The sequence below is a fragment of the Pelecanus crispus genome, chromosome 5 (genome assembly GCF_030463565.1).
Source record: "Pelecanus crispus isolate bPelCri1 chromosome 5, bPelCri1.pri, whole genome shotgun sequence".
Lineage (NCBI taxonomy): Eukaryota > Metazoa > Chordata > Aves > Pelecaniformes > Pelecanidae > Pelecanus > Pelecanus crispus.
In genome coordinates, this window is record NC_134647.1 from 23,323,573 (window position 1) to 23,345,591 (window position 22,019).

Here is a 22,019-nt window from a genome sequence, read left to right on the forward strand (position 1 = left end):
CCTCTTATATCACTGTTTCTGCATGTTAAGATTCATACCACGGATGACTTCTAGGAGTGCCTTTTGTAGAGCAAAGTCTGAGTTTTCATGAAATCAGTGTCTGTATAGTGGTCTCTTTGCAAAAGCAGCATCATGTTTATGTTCCTCAGAGATGATCCCCAAAGCTGTTAGAATGCACTAAGGATCTCATGCACGCATCCACGTCCCACTGCGTGTGGGCAACCTTTTCCAGTACGTGGTCTGCAAGAGCTAGTTTGCTGTGTGTGCGATAGATGGCACTAAGGGGAGCTGGTGCCCTCATAAAGAGAGGCATCAGCTAAGCTAATGGAGTAGCCAGTGCCAGATGAGTTGGGTCAGAGGAAGGGTTTGGTGCTCTTGGAAGAGAGGCAGTAATTGGATCCAACAACAGTTCACCAGTCGTGCTCTGAAAGGGCAGAGCTGAGACAGAAGAGGGCTTAAATGTCTTGTCTGTATGTTTCTTTCCTCAGTCTGATTCTGTTGGTATGGAAACTTGGACGCTTGCTGCAGGGCTTAAGAAAGCCTCGTTGGGAAACGCAGCAGTCCACAATGTCTTGCAGAACAACCTAAAGGAGGAGAGTGAGGCTGTGCTTTGGGGCGTAGATCTTAATAAGGATATATGTATCTTTTCAATACAGTTATCTAGCACTTCATTAGTTGTGGTTTACCTGCAGGACAGTTAAGATTGCTGGAACAAAGCATGAAGCTAACCTTGAAATTGTACCAGGTGGATGTATTTTGATTTCCTGATATTCTCGGGCTGTTTTTATGGAGGGCCCAGTGAAGTGCCACATGGCGTAGAGGTCTGTAGCTGCCCTAAGTAAGGGAAGCTCCTACCAGGAGAGGGAGAATTGTTTTTTCTGCAGTTCCTGACCAGTGAGGAGAATGACAAAAGAGGAGGCAAAAAGATGGAAAAGCCTAAGGAGCAACAGAAAGAAAACGCCCTTCCAGAAGGACAGCATTTCTATCACACGACAATTGAAAGGAACTTGGTAGCGTGTGATGCTTTGATTTGCAACATTTGCATCCGTTTGTAAGAAGCTGTTGAGGACTCTGTTTTCCATGGGAGATTCAGGGTCAGTTGTACTAGGGCCTCACAATATAGCTCCTGTAGTAGTAGTACAGATAAATATCTCAGACAAACATCTCCTCCTCAGTTATTCCATTGGCATTCAACAGCCAACCAGCTAGCACCACTACTGTTTGGGAATGAGAATAAAAACCCAAACAGCACTTTCTTCTGTGCATGTTGCAGAAGGGGAAAGGTGGCAATGGAGGATGCATATCGCATTGTACCAGCTGCTCCTGCTTGAGATCTCCTTCACACTCCGTATCAATTAGAGGGGAGAATGATTTTTTCTTTTTTTCCCCCCACCATTTTGATTCAGCTATTGAACCTATAGAATACTGGCAGCTGGAATATTGTTGGATATTGCTATACCAAGCTAGAAAAATACTACCTCCTATCTGCAAACATTTTCTGCTTTTTAAGTGTAAGACTACAAGGTGATGTTACATCACTCAATGAATCTGAATAGTTCAAAAGTTTGCAGTATATTTTTATGTGCTTATTTGCTGTCCTTGTAGCTATATGGGGGTTTTAATAAAGACTGTGTGTAAGATTGCATAATCCCACCTGTGATGGCTGCTTGAGTCTTCATTTCCTTACATAAAGGAAAGCAATAGCTTTACTAAGGCCTCAATGTTTTCCAATAGGAGCAATCCCTGTAACATTAATGTAATTTTGAGGATTCGTTGCTGTTACAGCATGGGTATATGTATACTTGTGAATATGCCATGCTTTGAAAGCCAATTAAATTATTATGTTGCTATGCAGTATATTTTCTTATTTTAGAACGTAAGTTCTAAAAATGAAATACTGAATGTTCCTTGAGTCTGTACATGTAAATAACTAGTTCAGGCAGTTTTGGAAAGTTTTAAAATACTTTAATAAGAATCAGGTACCCAAATGGTAACTTCCTCGTGAGTTATTACAATCCATTAGTGACATTAGGTAACATTACAATCCATTAGGTTTTAAAATCGAGATCAGTTAGTGAATTGTCAGGTATTTGGCTTCTGTAAGCTTGATGTCAAATGTAATACTATGTAAAATAAAATGAAAAATAAAATATGAAAATGAAAAATGATTTTATTGTATCAGAAATGATTTTCTTTGGGTTTTCTTTCCAGGCTGATAAGTGAAGAGCTGCCAGAAGTTCCTGTGCTTTACAGAGATGTCTCATCCCTTTTGCTTATCCAGATTTTAACCATGCCTCAACCATTGCACAAAGGTATGTTACAAAAATATGTGTATTTAGATGATTATGTATATGAGGTTGCACTCATGGTGATTTCCAGGATGGTAAATCGTAGTTGGTATACTGTGTATTCTAAAATAACATTTCTGCCTTATCTACAGGAGGTGGCATTGAACAGAAATTTTTGTTGTGGGTTGACAGGCTTATCTGTGTCCCCTGTCTTTTCACCTTATCAGTCAGCCTATTCAGTAAAGATACAAGACTGAGCAAAAACTATTAAGTACTTCTACTGAAGGAAGAGTGTCTTTTGTTTGACCTTCATCTCTCTGCTTAGAGGAGCAGCTCAATACTTCACGTTGAACTGAGTGCCTAAGGGTGAAAGATTGTAATTTAGTTTGAATTTCGGAGTTTAGATTGCAGCAGTCTTACATGATAGGAGGTCATTTATGGAGGTGATAATTGCTGTAATGCAGCAACTTCAGTAGAGACAGCATATAGTATAATTTGGAATAAATATTAAATAGATATTTAAGAACTAAATTTTTCATTACTACAATCAAAACTGGTTTGAAACCTAAATTTCTTTTTTTGTATAAAAGGAACAGCTGAACCTGGTCCATCTTGCTGATAAACAGTGCATGCCCCAGAAGATGGGTAGTTCAGACCCTCTGGTCTCTGGCTTGATTATTTGTAGCTATACCTTTATTATAAAATGAGAACAAACAAACAAATATCTTTTTACTACTTCACTGACAATGAACAGACTATCTGCTTCGGGGTCTGTGTGGAAATTTTGATATCTACTGAGTTTTGGTAGTTTGTGAATAGGTAAATACAGGGACTGCTCTGCTCTTGATGCACACACTTAACTTACGAAGTATAGGAGAGACTCTTGTTTCCCCTGAAGAGGTGGGTGTTCAGTTCCCCCTATTGAACGCTCAAATTAAGCTCAAGTGACTGTGTGTATCTGTAAACATTGTGGGTTGTGTTTTTTCGATTCAATGTACATGTTCATGGATTAAGTATGTCCAATTAACTATTAGAATACGAAAATAACCGGGAGAATAAAATATTTTTTAATAGGAAGCCTATTGTCCAAAATATACCTTTTTTTTTTTTTTAACTAGAGTTTAAATTAAATTGACTTTTATTGGAAGGGCTTAATAAAAGCAGTAAACAAAAGTTTAATGAGACTTAACGTCTTCTGAAATACGGGGAAGGGAGTGGTGAAGCCAAAGTACAAACAGTGGTCTTTTTGTAGTTTATATTTAAGCATTGAAAAACACCATTTATGAAAGTATACCTTTTCCTAGGAAAGACAACATTCAATTAATAGCAAGGCATCCTGTGGAGAATTCTGTAAAATACCACGTATCAGCAGCCCATTTTGCCTTTGCTCTTAGGTTTAGCCTATGTTGCAGTTGAAAGGGAAATGGCAAGTGGCAGGAAGAAGATGAATGTAACCACTTCAAATCTATGAAGCATTAAATTGGAAGTAAATTGTCATTTATCTTTAATTTTTGTTTCATCAAAATACTTAGGCAGAATAAAAGGAAAGTTCTGTGATTTCTTTGTTATGAGGTGTAGAATGCAATTCAGAAAAATAGGTAGTAACAAATTTGTTTAGAACTTTTGTAGTGGGTATGTAGGTCACAGAGTTGAATTTGATATTGTTAGTTCTTGGTAGAGAGCTGAGGCATGAAAAGGTAAAATGGCTTGTGCAGGGTCACCTGGCAGGTTAGTAATAGGGGTGAACAAAATCTACATTTGACCCTACTGCTTCCTGAACTCCCTGCGCTGCTTTGGCGTGATTGTGGGGTGCAGGAGCTGTGGACTTGGCTGGACACCAGTATGCAGACAGAAGGTTGATGCCTGTGTGCACTGACAGATATTTCCAGTATATGCCTTTAAAAATAGAGTTAACTACATTGCAGAAGAGGTGGTGTTGCGGTCTGGTACAGAATGCCATGGTAATGGTGCTAGAACACTAATAATGAAGGAAGAATCTGTAGGGTTTAGAATCCATGAAAGATTTTCTTCCTTTTTTTAGCATGGACGCTCTCCTGTAATGGTACTGGTTTTGCAGTATCATTTATTAGATATGTTGATGTATTCAGAGAAACCATATTTGTATCCTTACAAGAAACTAGGACTGTTCATCAAGTATTAAATCTGCCTCATGTTCGTACTCAAAATCCTTTTTGTTTACACAGTTTTTTAAAAACAGAGTGCTCTGTAAGAAGGACCCAAACTTCATCTCTTGCCCTTCAGATGTAGCACTAGGAATTGCATTAATTACCCTATTAACTGTTGGATGAGTGTTGGTATCTTTTTCAATCCAACATCGATTAAAGCAATACAAACGTCATTACTGTTCAGCCTCTTCATTCAGAGAGGAAAATTGATCTGAACACATCACAAAGAAAGAAGAACACTACAAACAAAACCTTTTTTTTCACGAGAGAAACTTTGTGGTGAAGGTCAGAGCATTTACAAGCACTTACCAATTTACAAAGAAGGGAATGAGGAAGATAATGTGTACCTCCTGTGTAGTGTAACCAGCAAAATAAATAATGTGTTCAAGATACTGAAACCATTTGTGAATTTTTTTGTTTGTTTGACACTAGAACATGGACAGAGCTTTTATAGGCTTCATATGCTCAGCAGTTTGAAATTGTGCAAGACTAAATACATAATAATCCACATAGGCATTTCTGGTTTAATTCTGTGGCAGTTGTGCGGAGGGTGGACAGCGTTCATGGTGTTGTGAATTGGGACTCTGTAGAAAATGAGGGGTTTGTTTCTAGAACGTGTAGCTCCTTTCTTACAGAAATAGAAAATGGCGTTGCATAGGAAGAAAGGTAACACAGAAATGGAGACAGTGGCTCAGTGGTTAAAAAACTTAAACCTGTCTTTGTAAATTGAGTTCAACACCCCTCACCACCCCTTTCTGCAACGCAATTTCTATATGCTGAACAAGTCATTTAATTCAAATCACACATTCTTCTTTGTTACCGTCTATTGTAAAAAACTTTATTTTCCCAGTACCTGACTTGGGACCCCCATAGCCAGATTTCTAGAAGCAGAGTGTCCTCATAGTTTCCAGTGATTTCAGTTTCTGCTTTGCGTTGAATGTAAAGAATATCATGCTGTTGCAAAGTATTTAAAAAACGGGGTCTGGGTGAGCAGGGGTGAGCCTGAGGCTAGTAGGTGCACAGAATTGGTGGTCAGCTGGCCAGCGGCGGCCTGGCACTGTGCTTGGTGCCACACATGCAAGGAGGGTCATGCAGCAGCACGGGTGTTTGCCAGCATGCTGTTACACAGCCTGGCGGTGCTCTAACATAGGCCACAGTGCCACTTGTACGAGATCCGTGATTTGGGAGTGGGAGATGTGCTCCAACTTGAAAGCTGGTTTTGAGAGTTTAGCCCAGCCTCTGTGGACTGTGGGAAGGGTTTTCTCCTCTGGGGTGTAACACCTAAATTCAGCCACTTTTTTTGCAATTCTGATAAGGCCCAGATGCTGAAGAATCTGATCTGGATGTTCTGACACATTCTTTTTCTATAAAGTTTCAATGATATGCAACAAAAATACAGCAAGCAGCACTCAGGTGAACACTAGCACTTTCATAATTGGATAAGGATCTTGACTAAATATAGAAGAATGTAATCAACTTGAAGAATATCCAGTTTCAGTGTGGAAGCTGAAATATTTATCTTTCAATATACCTTCCATGGATTATCTGAAGTTCCGTGCTGTCTCCCCTTATTCTGAAGTTATTTTTTAAAAAAATCTATTGAAGCTTTAGATTGAGAAGAATATTTTCAAAGGTTATTTATATCAAGATGCCCTTGCAAATTCACTAATAAAGGTCCTAGGTCCTTAATTTTGCATTTGGTTCACTTTGTGGATTCTTTCTGCAGTCATTGCCTGCCAGCGTATATCATCTAATTTGGTATTGAAATTAAAAGATGCATATCGTTAGTAATAAACTTATTCATCTACACATTTCTTTCACCAATGTTAAAAATAGAGTTCTAGAAGTGTTTCCTGTATAAACTTTATTTTTAAGGGGGTTTGTTTAATACATATAATGGGATGGGATGCTGTGAAGTAATTTGGTTCCAAAAAGTTTTGTTTAAAAAAGTTTTAGAAATAGGAACATAAAAGCATTTCTCAATATTACTAAAAAATAAGTAGAAAAATTCTGCATTAACGTCTGTTTTGATTATAAAGGCCTAGCCATAATGATATAACTTTCAGACTGTCAGAATATCAGATTAGGTTTTTTATGTACAAACACAGAAGTCCTAACTGCATATTAGTGCAGAATGTTGCAGGGTATATCATCTGCAGCGGAAGGGACTGACAGCATTTACATAGTTACTCCAGAGCGTACAAATATACTAGCAATCTTTAGAATTGCTAAATCGAAAAGGTGATATAGCAAAACCACAGCCTCCACCAGGGGGGCAGCAGGAAAATGCCACACAGGCCCTACACCTGCATTGCAGAAAGGCAAATAAAATCGCTCTTTGCAGTAGACAAGAATGTAACACCTCTAGCGTTATGGATAACTACGGCCATCACATATTTTTGCATTTTACAAATAAGAGAACACATACTAATGAAATGATAATTGATCCTCTGACTGGTGTTTTTAGTATGTCTCCCATGGGATGTTTTTGTGACTATGAAATACTTGTTTTCAAAGCCTTGGCACTCATTACACAGCATGCTGCTGCTGAACTGCTCCTGTGATTTTTTTTTTTAAAAAAAAAAAAAAAAAAAAAAAAAAGCCTGAAAGGACTTCTTAAGGGTGACCCAGATGTGGGAGTGTGTGTTTTTTGTCCAATTCTGGATTCTCCAAAAATGTAATTCATAGTCATTTATGAGTCACATACATGTAAGAAAATACAAGAACATTAGTTTATTTTTAAAAACCATAATATATGCTAGATATAGTATTTCTGGTGAATTGAACAATTAGTATTAGGGTGGGGATAGAGACAAGGAGTAATTAGATTTAACAAAAAACAGATTTTAAAAAATTTAATAGTTCTAGAGGGTGCTGAGATGCCCAGCGTTGAGCACTGTGTAATCACCTGAGCAGAATGCAATGAGAACTAGAAGATGAAGCGGGCTATGGCAGATTGGTGAATGTTGACCAGCAGTCTCGTTCTGCTGGTGTAAGTGCGGTGGTTTTCATTCATGCTTTCACAGTGTAAAATTGATCTCTCTTGCTTGTACCTGCTATTGATGGAGAGAGAGCTCAGTACTTGACTTCAGTTCTAGCTACAATTATAGACTGTAGCTCAGGCCGAAGAGGCAATTTTTACAATGCTCTGGGTGCATGTGGTTCAATCTTGTAGATCTCAGTCCCAGAACATTTACTGAAAGCTTGCCTGCTATTATTCCTCAGGAAGAGGATTGCTAAGAAAATTGAGGTTTCAGCAGAGGGAAAAAAAGTAGGGCCTAGAGGGATCTGGTGAATTCTCCTTCTGGGTGAAATGATTATAATGCTACCTGGGCAGATGAAGTACAGCAGCGTTTGTTGTCAGGTTTAACATAAGCTCCATAGGAAGGTAATACAGAAAAAAGTATGCTTGTAATTACATAGTTATCATTTAGGTGCTTAAATTGTGCTTATTGTATATACTCAGTGACATTAAAAAGTTTCAAAATCCATGTCTGCTGATTTGTAAACATTTGTTACATGAAAAAAGCAATTGTTATTTCACAAATTTAATGATGTACTCAGTCCTGGCTGTGTTTGTTTTAGAACCCAGTGGTGGGTTTTGATGTTAGATACAAGAAAGGAGAAGCAAGGAGTTTTATCTCCCTTACCTCCTTTTCATTTTCACATACAAAGCTTGTTTAAATCCTTTGGGAAGAAAGAATGAATTTAACCTAGTTTTTGTGAGGGGCTTATGTAAATAAAATTGTTTTGCTTGACTTCAAAGCCTGAGAGGACTTTTTAAAACCCTCATTTTTGTATATGTTGTTTTAGATATATATTATAGTTATGTTTGTGCTTAAGGAATGATGTAAGTGATGACAGAAATGTCTTTGATCTGTCTAGATTTAGAAAAAAATCAGATTATTTGGGATGGGAAATACAACCTAAAGTAAAAAGAGAAAAAAGGACTGCTATCATATCTTCATTTCAGAGAATGATCATATTCACCTTTTTTCCTGTTCCAATTTTAGGAAGTCTTATTTTGCCTCTGTTGCTAGCTTCCCCAAAAAGATTTCAAAGCCTTTCTCCTGCAGTCTATATGTAGGAGATAATAGCTCTTTAAATATTATGAAAAATTGTAAACAAACAAAGATCTTTAAAAAGAAGGTAAGGTCTAAAAGGACAGTCTGTCTTTTGTCCTCCTTCTGTATTCACATGAGGTCCACTAAATAGGTACTCGCTGAAGAGTGATTTGCAGCAAGTCTTGTATGGCTGGATCCATATCTGGAAGTGAAGGGATAGAAACTGATGTATGCTAAATGTCCTTCTTGCAGTGATTTCTCTGGGAACTTAACTTTTCCAGTATTTGTATGAATGTAACGTACCCCAGATGGTTTAATCGTTGCTGGAAGAGATGGTAGGATATGCATTTGCTTACATCTACATCACCCAATTAGTTGTAGCTATCAGTAATCAGTAGCTTAACTTGATGTAACCTTTTGACAAAACAGAATATTGTAGTATCACCAGGTCCCTAGGAGGAAGTCACTGCTGATCAGGATGAAGATGAACATATGGAGGAGTGGGAAATTACTTGCCCTGTACTTGTGCCGTTCACTATGGCTGCCAAATTATTTTTGAAAGCCACTGAATATATTTATGTTGTTTTGTATGTTTTGGAGGTTTGTACTTTTTGTATAGTGCTTGCTTTTCATTTGAGAAGCATCATTTGCACAATTAGAGACTTAATTATGTAATCAGTGTATTTGCTAAAAACATCAAGTGTTTAAAAATGAATCTCTTTCTTTTACAGAACACTTCACCTGCATTGTAAAAGTGCTGTTCACTTTATTGTATACTCAAGCCTTGGCAGCACTTTCTGTTAAATGCAGTGCTGAAGATAGGATGGCATGGCAAGAGTCAGGAGCTCTCAAAAAGGTTGGTTAATTTATTAAAGCATTTATGAAGTTTTGCTTACATATTTCTGGTAGGAATGTAACAGATACTTCTGCTTTGCATATAATAATTTGCTTCTGCTTCACAAAAATCCAGTATTTTGTTTCTGCGTGTGCGATTTTTGCAGGTTTTGGTATGTGATGAGACTTAAAAGCTTCATAATTAATATCTAGTTCCAGAACTAAATTTCAGATTTGAGGCTGTATCTCTATAGTTTCAGTCTTGAGTTTGTTGCAGTGGTATTGAGTAAATGCAGCTTTTCTCCCTGTGAAATTGAAGCCTTGCTACGTAAACCATGGGTTGATCTGATGCACTCCTTTATGAGAAAAAGCAAGCTTGTTGCTGGGGAAAAAACCTCCATCTTTTTCTTACTTGTTCATGCTACTTGCGGCTAGCCATATAAATTTCTCTCAATATGTGGTCTAGAGTGCTCATGTGATGAAGAGGCAGAGAAGGAAATTTGTGGACTAGGCAGGTAGATATTTCATTATCGTTTCGATGCCTTGTGATAGTATTTACAAGTAAAGTGAAGGTGCATCTTGCTGTTTCAGTTCCACTGATTGAATGCCAGTTCCCACCAAAAGACACAATTCCCTGCACTGGCACTGGCATTCATTTAATCCTTCGCTAAATTTTGTGCTCCGTGGATTGATTCTCCAGAAGGTCGGAAGAGTGCCAGTGCCAGACCAAGGGAAAGGATGCAAGTGTTGGGGCCAGGAGAGGAAATGGGAGCAGGAATACCCCTTTATACAGCAGCTGGGCCTTAGATTATGTTGGCTGCAAAATGAAATGCACACTGAGAAGCATGACCTGCTTTTCACATATAAGTTAGATTTGTCATAGTGGTCAGTCACAGCTCCAAGGTAGTAAAGACAAATTATCTGCTGGCCAAACTACTACTGTGCAAGATTTTTTTTTTTTTTCTTTTTCCTGGACTTGCATTAAGCATTTGAGATCACTGGGCAGTACTGCATTTTGTTAGCTCCCTCTCCACCCCCTTCTTTCAATATATTGCGATTTTCTTAGAATTTCAAGAACATTTGCTTGAGATTGTTGCTGATGAGAGTTTTTTCCCATTTTTCTGTTTACTTAAGTGATTCCCAAGTGATAGATAATATCACAGTTTAAAGTTTGTGGTAGAAAGCATATAAATAGAATAAAGTGTTACCAGCTTATATTCTTTCATAGTCCGTATGATAAACATGGACTGCCTTTTTATTAGTAGCAGAGGTTGGTATTTATCTGTACATATATTTACAATGTTTAATTTTCTGTCTGCATTGAGAGATTTTGCTGTGTGAAGATAGACTTAGGGCATGTGGTAGGTGGGCTTGCTACCTATTAGTACTAAGGTGTTTTCTTGTAGAAGCATGTGAAAGCATTTGCTTCGCATAAAGCACTTTGTACTTCAGGCTTGCAAATTATGATAATAGCTTAGATAATGAATTTATGAAGAAGCCATCTCTCCTGATATTAAAGACAGTCCATTTTAGTGGAATTTTCACGAGTGTGCTTGTCATTCATGGATGAAAAGGCTGAGTGCACATTAGCACATAAGCCCCTCACATTAGTAGCACATTAAACAGTATGTTACTGTGAATGGATGTTGTGATTTAGTGTAATTCAAATAACACAGCAGGTTAACTTCAGTTTGAGAATTTTGACTTTTCTCCTGTAAGAAGCCCATTGAAGGCTGACAGTTTTCCAAGTGGGAGAGCAAAAGAGGTAGGGGGTAGATACGAACACTGCTCCAGGCTGCGTATGTGCTGTACTGACAGCATCTCTTACTCTGCCTTGAAAACCGTCCTCCTTCCTCTTGTCTGTCTCATGTAGATCATCTATGTACAAAGGTCCAACTTCTGACAGCGGCTTGGCCGTATGTGCTTAGGGTGATCTCTGCACGATCCTCAGGCCTTCAGGGACTCCTGCACTTAATTCTTTCTTGGCTTCCATCCCACCCCAGTGATAATCCACGCCAAGTGCAGAGCCTTTGCAAAAGCCCCACATGCAAGTTTGCCTGTCCCTAGATGTCTTTCCAGCTTCCTGCTCCTCCTGCACAGTGTTGCTGTCTGGACCCTACGTGTGTGCAAGGGACCTCTGAGCACTGAGGACCGGCCAGCGGTAATCGCACAACTCCCTGTTGCTTTCTTGCAGCCCTTCTCTTCTTGAGCCTAGTCATAGTCCTCAGATGAGTTCTTTCTCTTTGTATGTCACGAGGGAAGCTGGTTTTTAGTTTAGGAGTCCAAGTTCTTTCTTTAAAGTTTCTTGAGGCCCAAATGGTTTAAAATGTGTGGTTTAAGCTGGCTTTTTCTTATGTGCTGGTAATACTGCCATTTTGATCCCAGGATGACTACACAGATAGCACCTTAACTTTTGTCTGTGGATAATGCCACGTGAATCCATTTCAGTTTGGTATTCCAGACATTAGATGTGAGCTGAAGTCTTTCCTCTCTATTCATGCTGAATGATCAAGCAACATTAAGAGTTTAATTTCTCAGCAGGGCTGAGAGGTGGATATTCTACTTTTGATTCCCAACTTCACTCTCATTATCTTTGCAAGGTGCCGTGTGGTGTCATAAGAAGCACACTGTAAATGCCTGTGGAGTAAACTTCCAGGAATAATGTAGACGAAAGGTTTGTCCTAGCTGCTGATGTAAATATGTGCTGCCTTCTGGTTCTTAGACTATGAGCATAAACAGCAAGTCTGCCTTTCCAGTGCTGAATGGTGAAAACCCCATCTAAAATTACCAATTATAATTGATGTCAAAATGCACTAAAGAAACCAACTGATGAATTATATACATTGTTATGTACCGAAGTCTTTATATATTTAATCTCACCTAGTTGCTTTGGATTTTTTTTTAAAGAATCCTAGTAACGTTCCACCCCCTCATTGTTTGTTATGTTGATCATACACTAACAGAGCTCAAAATTCAGATCCAGTCATGTTTTTCCTGGGTAGAATTTATTATGACTTAGAAGAAAAATATTTATGTGAATACTGCTTTCTATTTCTGATGGCCTTCTGTAATTGTTGCCTTTAAATGTAAATGCTATGGCACAAAGCTAAGTGGCTATTTATTCTTTCCACTAAATATTTTTTTCCTATCTGTAGTAGGTATTGTTCATTCCAAACACAACTTTCCATTTTCTGTTAGACTCATTTCAACTTAAAATACACAGCAAGTGTTTTGTAACTCATTCTGGTTGGTACATTTTAGAAAGTTACTATTTTTTTTTTTGTTAAATTAGTTGTATTAGAATTCAAATGCTGTCAAAACATGATATATCCATAAAGTGATTCTTCCTAATTTTAAAGTAAGCATTTTTATACTCACAGAAAAAACACGGGAAATGCAACATTATAAAAGTGTTTTCATATAACAGTTTAGAACATATGTAATTGAAGTAGCAATTCACACTTCACTCTGTGAGCTAAATGCATTCCCTTTCTGCAGAATTTCTTTTTTCTTTTTTTTTTTTTTTTTTTTAAAACAATGTCAAAATTCATGTGTTGATCAAAAGGAAATGCACTTCATTGCTGTTATTTTTACAGGAAATTTTCTCCTCATGACCAGTGCATTTTGGATTTCTTTCCTTCTTATTTGCAGAATACATCCAGTGGAGAAAAATCTTGGGAAGTATTGCTGGGTCATGTGATTAGTGAGCTGTCTAAGGGGAAGATATATGAAGAAGAGGAGGCTGAAGAATTAACAGTGGTATTGGCAAATCTCTTGAGAATTTATCCAGCATGTCCCCTTTCTGTCTCTTATTTAAGTTTTTCAGCCTCATTGTTGTAATGATTTTTCTCTGATCTTGCTAAAGACTGCAGTACAACTCTATTTTCTAGATCAAAGCACATCCCTTTGGGACAGTTTGCCTGTGCAAATCTTTCTTTTACTAGTATCATATATGGCCAGTGCTATGTTGAGGAAGTTATTGACAAATACTTCTTACAATTGTGGTTTTTAATCATGTGTATGAAAGACCTTTCAGAAACTTGGGAAACTGAATATTTAAGTAGAAAAAACATTTGTCAAGGGGGGAAAGAAAACCCACAGAGTTCTTTCAGATTATTAGTGAAATGCTGGCCTTTGGAATGTATTTGATGCAGTGGTTTATATAGTATGCTTAAAAAACATTTGGTTCATATTGGAGTTTCTTACATAGGAGACAACTTATCTGGGGCAGAATTTAGTAATTGCTTCCTTCCCCCGTAGGTAAATCCTGATTCTGTAGAGTGCTATCTGCAGCAGTTCTGCATGCCTTTCCTCAGGATCACAAGCCTTCTTCAACACCATCTTTTTGGAGGGGATTTACCTAGTTGCCAGGTACAGATTGAGAGGGGCACACTGAAATGTTTCCATTGATAAGCTGGGGATCAAAAATTAGACTTTTAAGGTGTCTTTTTCATCATATGTGTTGCCTATCCTAAGTTTTTGTTGTTTTTTTTTTTTTAGCATGTTTTATAGCATTGCTCTGCAGCATTGTTTGTCTTCTGTAAATTTGTTTTCAAGGCAGTTTCCCTGAAAAATGGTACTGTATTCTTAAAATTCAGCAAATACATGCTTATTTTATCAGGTCATAGATGCCTGTCTCATAAAATACCAACATACTTCTAAAACTTGTCTGGCATTTGCAGAGATGGTGTAATTTCCACATAGACTGGAATTCAGTCCTGATTTTGCTTAATGCCCGTTAATAGTTGGACTTTATTCTCAGAGACATTGCATCAACGGACAATTATGTTTAAGTTCCATGACTGATTTAAGTAGAGTTTGCTGCAGGACAGCTCCCTCATTTCCTTGCCTCAAAATCGTCTCGTCTCTAAACCAGCTATAAGCCAGTTTGGGGTGACAAACAAGAAAAAAATTAGTGAAGAGTTTGGGGTTTTCTTTTTTTTTGTTTGCAGTTTTTTGATTTGTGGTTTTGGGTGGGTTTGGGGTTGTGTTGTTTTTTTTTTTTTTTCCCCCCCAGGTCCATGACCTGTTTTCTTGTATCATGAGAATCCGTTTTGAGGTAATCTGGAAAAAATTGAAGTTTTTCTATGTCTCTGAGCATGACTATTAGCATCACTGTACTAGAACGTCTTTACTTTTTTCTATTGTAATAGATAAATTTTTAATAAACTATTTAAAAATTCAGAGTGTAGGTATTAATCTAAACTTCTCTGGTTTCATACCTAAAAGGAATATGAAGAATTCACAGTTCTTGCAAGCTGTTTGGGTCTATTACCATCTTTTCAGTCAGCTCATCAGTTCACCAGTGCCTCTTGTCTCGATTGGCCAGTGCCAGCGTTTGACATGATATCACAGTGGTGCTCGGAATTGGCTTCATTTGCAGATAGACATCCAGATCAAGTAAAGGTATGTAGCAAAATTACTTCTTCCAAAATAGTGCTGATGTGGAAGCCACTACTGATTGCGTGATTAGCTATGCACACGCACTATTGTTTTGAATAAGGATCTGAGAAACTGACTTGTAAATGAGAAAGAAATAGTGACAGAAATACTAGTTAGTGGATGTGGGTTGGATTGGTTAAAAACAGGAATAAGAAAACCTGTCCAGTTTTTTATATGATTGCTGGAGACAGAAAATAGAAACACTATGCTTAGATGATACTAAGTGTACACAGGTACACTTATCTTCTGCACCTGAAGCCTATCAAGGGCATGTAACAGAAACTTTGTCTTTTAAGAAAATACTTATCAGAAGTTTTTCTTGCCTGTTAGACATTATTGATATTTTTGAGCATCTTCAGTTGCAATACGGAAGAAGATCAAAAGATTAAAAGCTGTCTAATAGTTGACTGATAAAAGAGGATATGTCTTCTCTGATGGTTAAAGAAGCAATACCAGGACTTGAATCAGTGCAATTGGAATATCAATTGTGAAATGGAAACGTTTCAACATTATTGCATTGTTTTTATGAAGAAGCTGCATCTCAACAATTCAAGTTCCCCTCTCCTAAGTTTATGGTTTCAAAAAGGCAAGCCAGATGCATTCTTCTCTCTGCAACATGATCTGCACCTGCCTTTGCATGTTTGCAGGCATGAATTAGGCTATTGTGAGTGAAAATTTGAATACTCAGATTAATCTCAAAATACAGTTGCTGCCAGTCTGATAGGCATTTGAGAGAAATTGCAGTGAAACTGATAGTGTCCTTTCCATGATTGAAAAGGAACCAGGTACAAATGCAATTTTCCTCCTTTTTTTTTTTTTTTTTTTCCTTCCAAGTTAGGTTTTGAGGTCAAGCACTCTTCAAAAAATTTTACACCTTGCAAGAAATATCCCATCTGACCCTTATGCCCATCAAGTAAAATGAGTATGTTGAAGTAAAAATGAGTAGGTTGAAGGAAAACACGTTACTGTCTTAAAAGAAAAAAATCCAAACCCACAACAACCAACAAAAAACCACCATAAAATTGGACAGTGTTTTTAAGAGCAAAAGAGAAGACTTAGGTTTGAAACCAGTATTTAGGTGGTGCCTGACTTATCAAAAATTTGTGAGGACTGGTAAGTTCCTAATGGCATCAAAATTTGTGTGCGCAACAGTTTTGGACATCAGGCAGATGTCTTCAAATATCATTTACAGAGCCTAAGTTCAGTTCTGTTTTTGAAAGTTTTAGTCTAAATTTTAGCTAGGAAACAACTTTTGTAGTCAGTGCCAGGGTTTGGCAGCAGTGTGTTGGTGTTGCCAAAATAACTTAGGGTAGTGAGTGGGAGGCTTCCCTTTAGATCAGTCTTAATCCTCTTGTTTTAGCTATGACGTTTTTTGTGCTTAAAAAGCGTCACATTTAGAAAATGTCCTTGGGAAAAGGCTAGCGCTCATTTAGCACCCATTACAAAAGATGAAATGTGACCACAGTTGGGGAGGGTGTTCAGCGAGAAGCAGATGACTATTGCAAGGTGACTTTTGACTTCTAAATTTGCGAAATGCAGAAGTAGTGAGAGATTTTTAAACTGCTGCTTCCTTTCTTTGGTATTCTCTTCTCTTGGAAAGTATAAATGCATAAATGAATGTGCAGAACTGATATATTGTTCTTATCTTATTCGTAGGCTTTGCTTATCCAGGAGCCTAAGTGGGACTTGCCACGCCTCCTTCAGTTGCCTGAGAATTATAATACCATTTTTCAGTATTATCACAGAAAGACTTGTACTGTTTGTACCAAGGTTCCTAAAGATCCTGCTGTTTGTCTAGTTTGTGGTACTTTTGTATGTTTGAAAGGACTATGCTGCAAACAACAGAGTTACTGTGAATGTGTACTGGTAAGAGAGAGTTAACTCAAATTCTGTAATTGATGCTCATGCTCATGGATAGTTTTTAACTCCATTGCTCAGTTTTGATGGTTTTCTTTCCAAAACGTGTTTTTTATAATCATAGAATCATAGAATAGTTTGGGTTGGAAGGTACCTTTAAAAGTCATCTAGTCCAACCCCCACTAATAATGTTTAGTGCTTATTTCTGATAGATGGACCTAGACTGGATCCTAGAGAGCGATTTTATTCACCTTTTTAAGCCCATAGCCTATTTCACCTATTTGAAAAACTGTTACAAAGCCATTGGGTGTAATGTTGACACATGGTTTTGATTCATAGCCAATTGAAATTTGTCTACATTCTGATTGTTCGTATATTATTTTAATTTTCCTCTGTTTTGTTTTCTGGCTTTCTGCATACATAAGAATGTCAGTGTATGGGTTGGGTTTTTTTTTCCTTTTATAGAGTACTTTCTGGTATACCTGACCATCTACTAGTGATCTACAGACTATAGCTAGATAAGCATCATTTTAAGGCCTTTGACTTTAATTCAGCAGCAAAGTTTTCTAGTCAGCATATATGTAAGATCTTTCAGGAACCTGAGTTGGACAGCATCTAGTATTGTTTTTCTGTCTACGATAAAGTTTTGCTTTGACAGCTGTTTCCTACCATAAAACAGTTAGTAGAAGGCTGCAACTACATGGGCTTTACAAACTATGAGGGGCATTTGTTGGAGAGATATTTACAAATAGGGCATAAAATCAAGCCCAAAGACATTTCAGAGGGATCTTGGACCTTTTTGAAATTGTTTGAACTCACCTTTCTCTCTCATACTGCTCATATGGTGGAAGAAGGAAGGGTGGGCAAAATTTAAACTAGAATTAACAGTTACATTTAAGGTGTCAAGCTTCATGAAAACACAAAGTTTAAAAAAAAAAAAAAACCCCACCCTAAAAATCTATACAGTTAATTACATTTTATTATAGTTGATGGGATTATAGCCTCTAATTGTAATAAAACTATATAGGAAGAACACGTTTTTTAATTGCTAAAATGAATTGATTAATACAGATCGTGCCATTTATAGAGATGAATGACATATTGAAGCAAGCAAGATTTACTAAAAAAATTTTTTTTACTAGATTTGTAGAGCCATAGACTAGACCTGTAAGCATGGATAGAGAAAGCAAATGTTTAGCAATAGAGACGATTGTAAAAGAGGTAATATTAAGTTTTTCTGAATACTTTTGCTTATTCTTGCCACCTAAAAAATATTTCATCATGCTATACAGTTTGCCATACAACAAGAAATTCAAAATATTGTAGAGAATATTTTTGCTCATTTTTGTTAGGTAGTTCTGTTTTTACATGATAACAAATATCCTCGCTTTTTGAGTAGGGAACCATTTTTGTATGCAGGTTGTTACTATGGCAGTTATATAGACAAAGTTCACGTTTGCTTGGAGAGTTTTGGGGCAGGCCATCCTTTGTCAAACTGTCTCAGTAAATAGTGTGTGTATGTTATTTCAAGCAAAACTAATTACTACTTTTGAAATCCTTTTTGTTAGAAAGTTGACAGACACTAACAGAATCTTTGCACTCTTCCCTTTCTACACCCATAATATTACAGCATTCTCAAAACTGTGGAGCTGGGACGGGAATATTTCTTTTGATTAATGCATCTGTAATCATCATCATACGAGGCCATCGTTTCTGCCTTTGGGGTTCTGTTTATCTAGATGCACATGGTGAAGAAGACAGAGATCTTAGGTAATGTTTTCATTACAAGTATATTCATTGTTGCTGTAGATCAACTTTATGTTACGCAATACATGCAATAACAGATAATAATAGATCTCTACCTTGAGTGGAAAATCCCCATTTACTCCAAGTTGGACTGACTTTTTTCTTCTTTTTTGGGGTGGTTTCTTTTGTTTGGTTGGCTGGTTTTGTTTTTGGGGGTTTTTTTGGCCCAAAGGTGGTGTAATCATGATCACTGAGTTACACATACCAGGCACCCAACAGACAGATTTCTATGTTGCCATTCCCAATGACGGTCAGTTCTGAGTGTTGTGTTGGGAAACGCTTCTCTCCCAAAGTTGTTGTTTGGCCTTAAATGATGCAGCTGGATTCCGGTGTAGGGAGGGGAGTGTAGCTTCCTGAAAGAACAAGAGATGTTTTCTGGATTCTGCTATCCAAGAGGGAGGAAGGGAAATCCCAGCAACTACCTTAATAAAAGCAAAACCAAAAGCCCCTCACCAATAAAAATGCACACTTCCCCTGGGAAAATAGTTGTATGATATCATGTGTTGATTACATAATGAAGCAGTTTTCCATTTATTTGGCATATTAACTTTTTTTTTTCTTTTCTTTTTCCCCCCCCTACAGGCGTGGTAAACCTCTCTACATATGCAAGGAAAGATACAAAGTGCTTGAGCAGCAGTGGGTGTCTCATACTTTTGATCATATCAATAAAAGATGGGGGCCACATTATAATGGCTTGTAAATCATCACCATCTACACACCATATCATTGCTGTTGCCATGAATGAATGCATCTTGACTGACAATAGCTTTAATTGTATGGGAGTTTAGCTCTTTGGCTCGGGGTGGAGTGGGATATGGGCATAAAAGGGAAATGGAACTTTGTCAACATGTGAAATCTTTTGCAAAATTAGCTGCTGTTGCTACTAAATAATGATACAATAATTTGCAATTAAACCCTCAGAATGGTGTGAGCAATCTGATTGCACTCAGTAGTCCATTTTTCTTTTGTTTTTTAAAGCCCATTATTGTTAAGAAGCACAAATTTTACTTACAGTTGTTTAGAGGCTCCAGGGATAGCTGTGAGGTTTTTATTTTTCTCTGCGTGGAGTTGAGTTTTTAGCAATTGTTGCTGAAACAGTGTATATGTCTACTGCATCTACTAAATGTGTTGGATAAAATTTCTTTGCCTTTTTTGTGTTGGTTTGAGGTTTTTGCTTGATACACGTTTGTAATTAGACAGGATTTGTAAAACGATTGTGAGACTGCATGGTAGCAATTGGTCTGAAAGTTGAATTTTAAGGAGTATTTCACTTATCGTGAGAGGTCTATTGAAATATTTCAGGCATTACTGAAAACTTACGCATTCTCAGGAATTTCATAATTTTTTTTTTCTCCATAAATAAGTGAAATAGCTGTAAATTAGGTGTCTTATTGTTCTTAATGTAATCCAGAACACATATTCTTTTTTTTTTTTTTAATTTCTTTTCCAGAAAGGAGGTTTTTTTCCCATATTAGTTGAATAAACTGTTTGTGATAATACATACAGAAATTGCTGTATATAGAGAATCTGTATGGCGCCCAACATAGCAGATCCCAGTTACAAGCATAACCACCATAAGCCTGCCTGTCATTTCAAACCAGATGTATGCTTCAGAATGATTGGATTGGAAATGTGCAGGCTATTCTGCAAGTGAAACATAATTTTGTATCTTTCCTGTCATTTCAGGAGGTTCCTCTATATGGTAGTTGTTCAGAGTAACCGCTGTTCTTTCTGCTTGGTTTCCTAGAAAGGAAAAAAAAAAATCAACAGAGATAGCCTAGCTGAACAACCAATGCATGTGCAGCCTCATTGGATGAATGCCAAAACAGTTTATGCTTAGAAGGCTAAAAAATTTGTGAGAACAGGCATGACTGGGCTAAACCCCACAGTGTAAGTAGGTAGGAAAGGTTATAGTTAAAATACTGGTATGTAATATATTGCTACTAATGTTTTTCACAAGTGTTGGACATTTGTTGGCTATTTCATACATACTACCAAGCAGTTCCTGGTAGTTGTGACTTTCATAGCTTGTGTGTAAAATAAAATTTGTATGTGTAAAATAAAAACATCTTATGATAAAACCACATATACAATGAAAACAGTTCCCCAGTGGAAGTCATTATCTAGTGAAAAGTGTATAGGGGAAATAAAATGACTGTATAGCAATCAAGGAGAATGGACAGAAGGAAAAGTAAGTAAATACAATGAGGTTTTTCTGGATACCTGCAATTCAAAAACCCCCACAATAAAGGATGCTGGTTTTTATACATACATATAAATATATATATATTTCAAAAGTATTACAGTACTTCCTGTAAGATTAGAATTACTCTGTTTCACCAACTAAATGGCTCTGTCTTTTCCAAAATATTACTTTTTTGATACTGTATTATAAGTTCTGCCTGTAATATTTTTGCATTGCTCATTATGAATATCAGGCCATTTTCTAAGTGTGGTTAAAGAGCAAAAATATTCTTTACATCTCCAGCATAACATTATTACAGGGCTCATGAACTTGAGTAATCTGTAGTTTGAAGCTCCAATGCTATATTTACAAGAGATAATGTATCCAGAATTTGATTACTGTGTTTTATTTAAAATGGAATGTTCTCTGGTTGTGCATATGGATGTGAAGTAAAACTATTAGCCTTAACTTTAACATTTGGGTATTTCATAGTGTTTATTTTAGTACTGGTGAATTAGTCACCAGTCAATTTAAAAACAACAAAAAAAATCACTTGGTTGAAAAATTGTACTTGAATATTCTTGCATGCTGCTAAACAAGAATTTTGATTTCCCCCGTAACTTTTTTAATCCTACTTTATTAAGCTTACCTTGAAAAATAACAGGTCCAAACTAGAGTGGTGTGTGCGTGTATTACTCAAATGTTCTGGTGTGATATCCTGTATGAATGATCATTTAAGTACAGTACATTACTGTAGGATCTAAATCAATCTTTATAACACATCAGAAGAGTATAAAACTAGGAATACAGTAATCGACATTGTAAGATATGTTAATAAAAGTCTCCTGTCAATCTGTGTGTTTGTGAAATTTTTTCTCTCTACCCCAGTCATCCAAAATGTAGTTATTATTGAATTCCACCCAATAGCCAGGCAGTTATTTAAATATCAAAAGCTTATGCATGCGAAGTACTTTGCATAGAGAGTAAATCTGGTATGTTTTTTTCTTTTGTTACTTACACACAGTCATGTATTTTGTATTAGTAATTTGGATTATTTTATTTTACTCATAACTATACCACTTCAAGTTGTGCTTAATTTTATGCCAGCTATTACAGCGTTGCTGCTGCAAACTGCTAAAATTAAAATGCTGAGCTGAGAAACTGTACTTCTGGGAAAACCGTGCTTGATCTTCTCTTCTGTCAAATCTGTTTCTGGAATAACTATTATTTCGATTTGATGTATATATTTATGTATTAAATTTTTCCTTTTCTTTTGATCTTTGAGAAATTTGGTGAAACAGTTGTGTTTTGACCTTGACCATTAGATAATAGAGTCTTTTTTTAGTGGTGGCCTGAA

General features: G+C 36.8%; 1 protein-coding gene across 1 annotated transcript in view; it reads left to right on the plus strand.

Moving 5' to 3' along the window:
• The window catches only part of UBR3 (ubiquitin protein ligase E3 component n-recognin 3), a 117,113-nt gene extending 95,449 nt beyond the window's left edge, over positions 1-21,664 (plus strand). The window contains exons 33-40 of the mRNA XM_075710034.1: positions 2,212-2,312; positions 9,270-9,394; positions 13,024-13,131; positions 13,633-13,743; positions 14,602-14,778; positions 16,471-16,680; positions 18,302-18,441; positions 19,060-21,664. Coding sequence (XP_075566149.1) covers positions 2,212-2,312; positions 9,270-9,394; positions 13,024-13,131; positions 13,633-13,743; positions 14,602-14,778; positions 16,471-16,680; positions 18,302-18,441; positions 19,060-19,177 — 1,090 coding nt within the window. The 3' untranslated portion in view covers positions 19,178-21,664. The remainder of the gene's footprint in view (positions 1-2,211; positions 2,313-9,269; positions 9,395-13,023; positions 13,132-13,632; positions 13,744-14,601; positions 14,779-16,470; positions 16,681-18,301; positions 18,442-19,059) is intronic.
• The last annotated feature ends 355 nt before the right edge of the window (positions 21,665-22,019 follow it).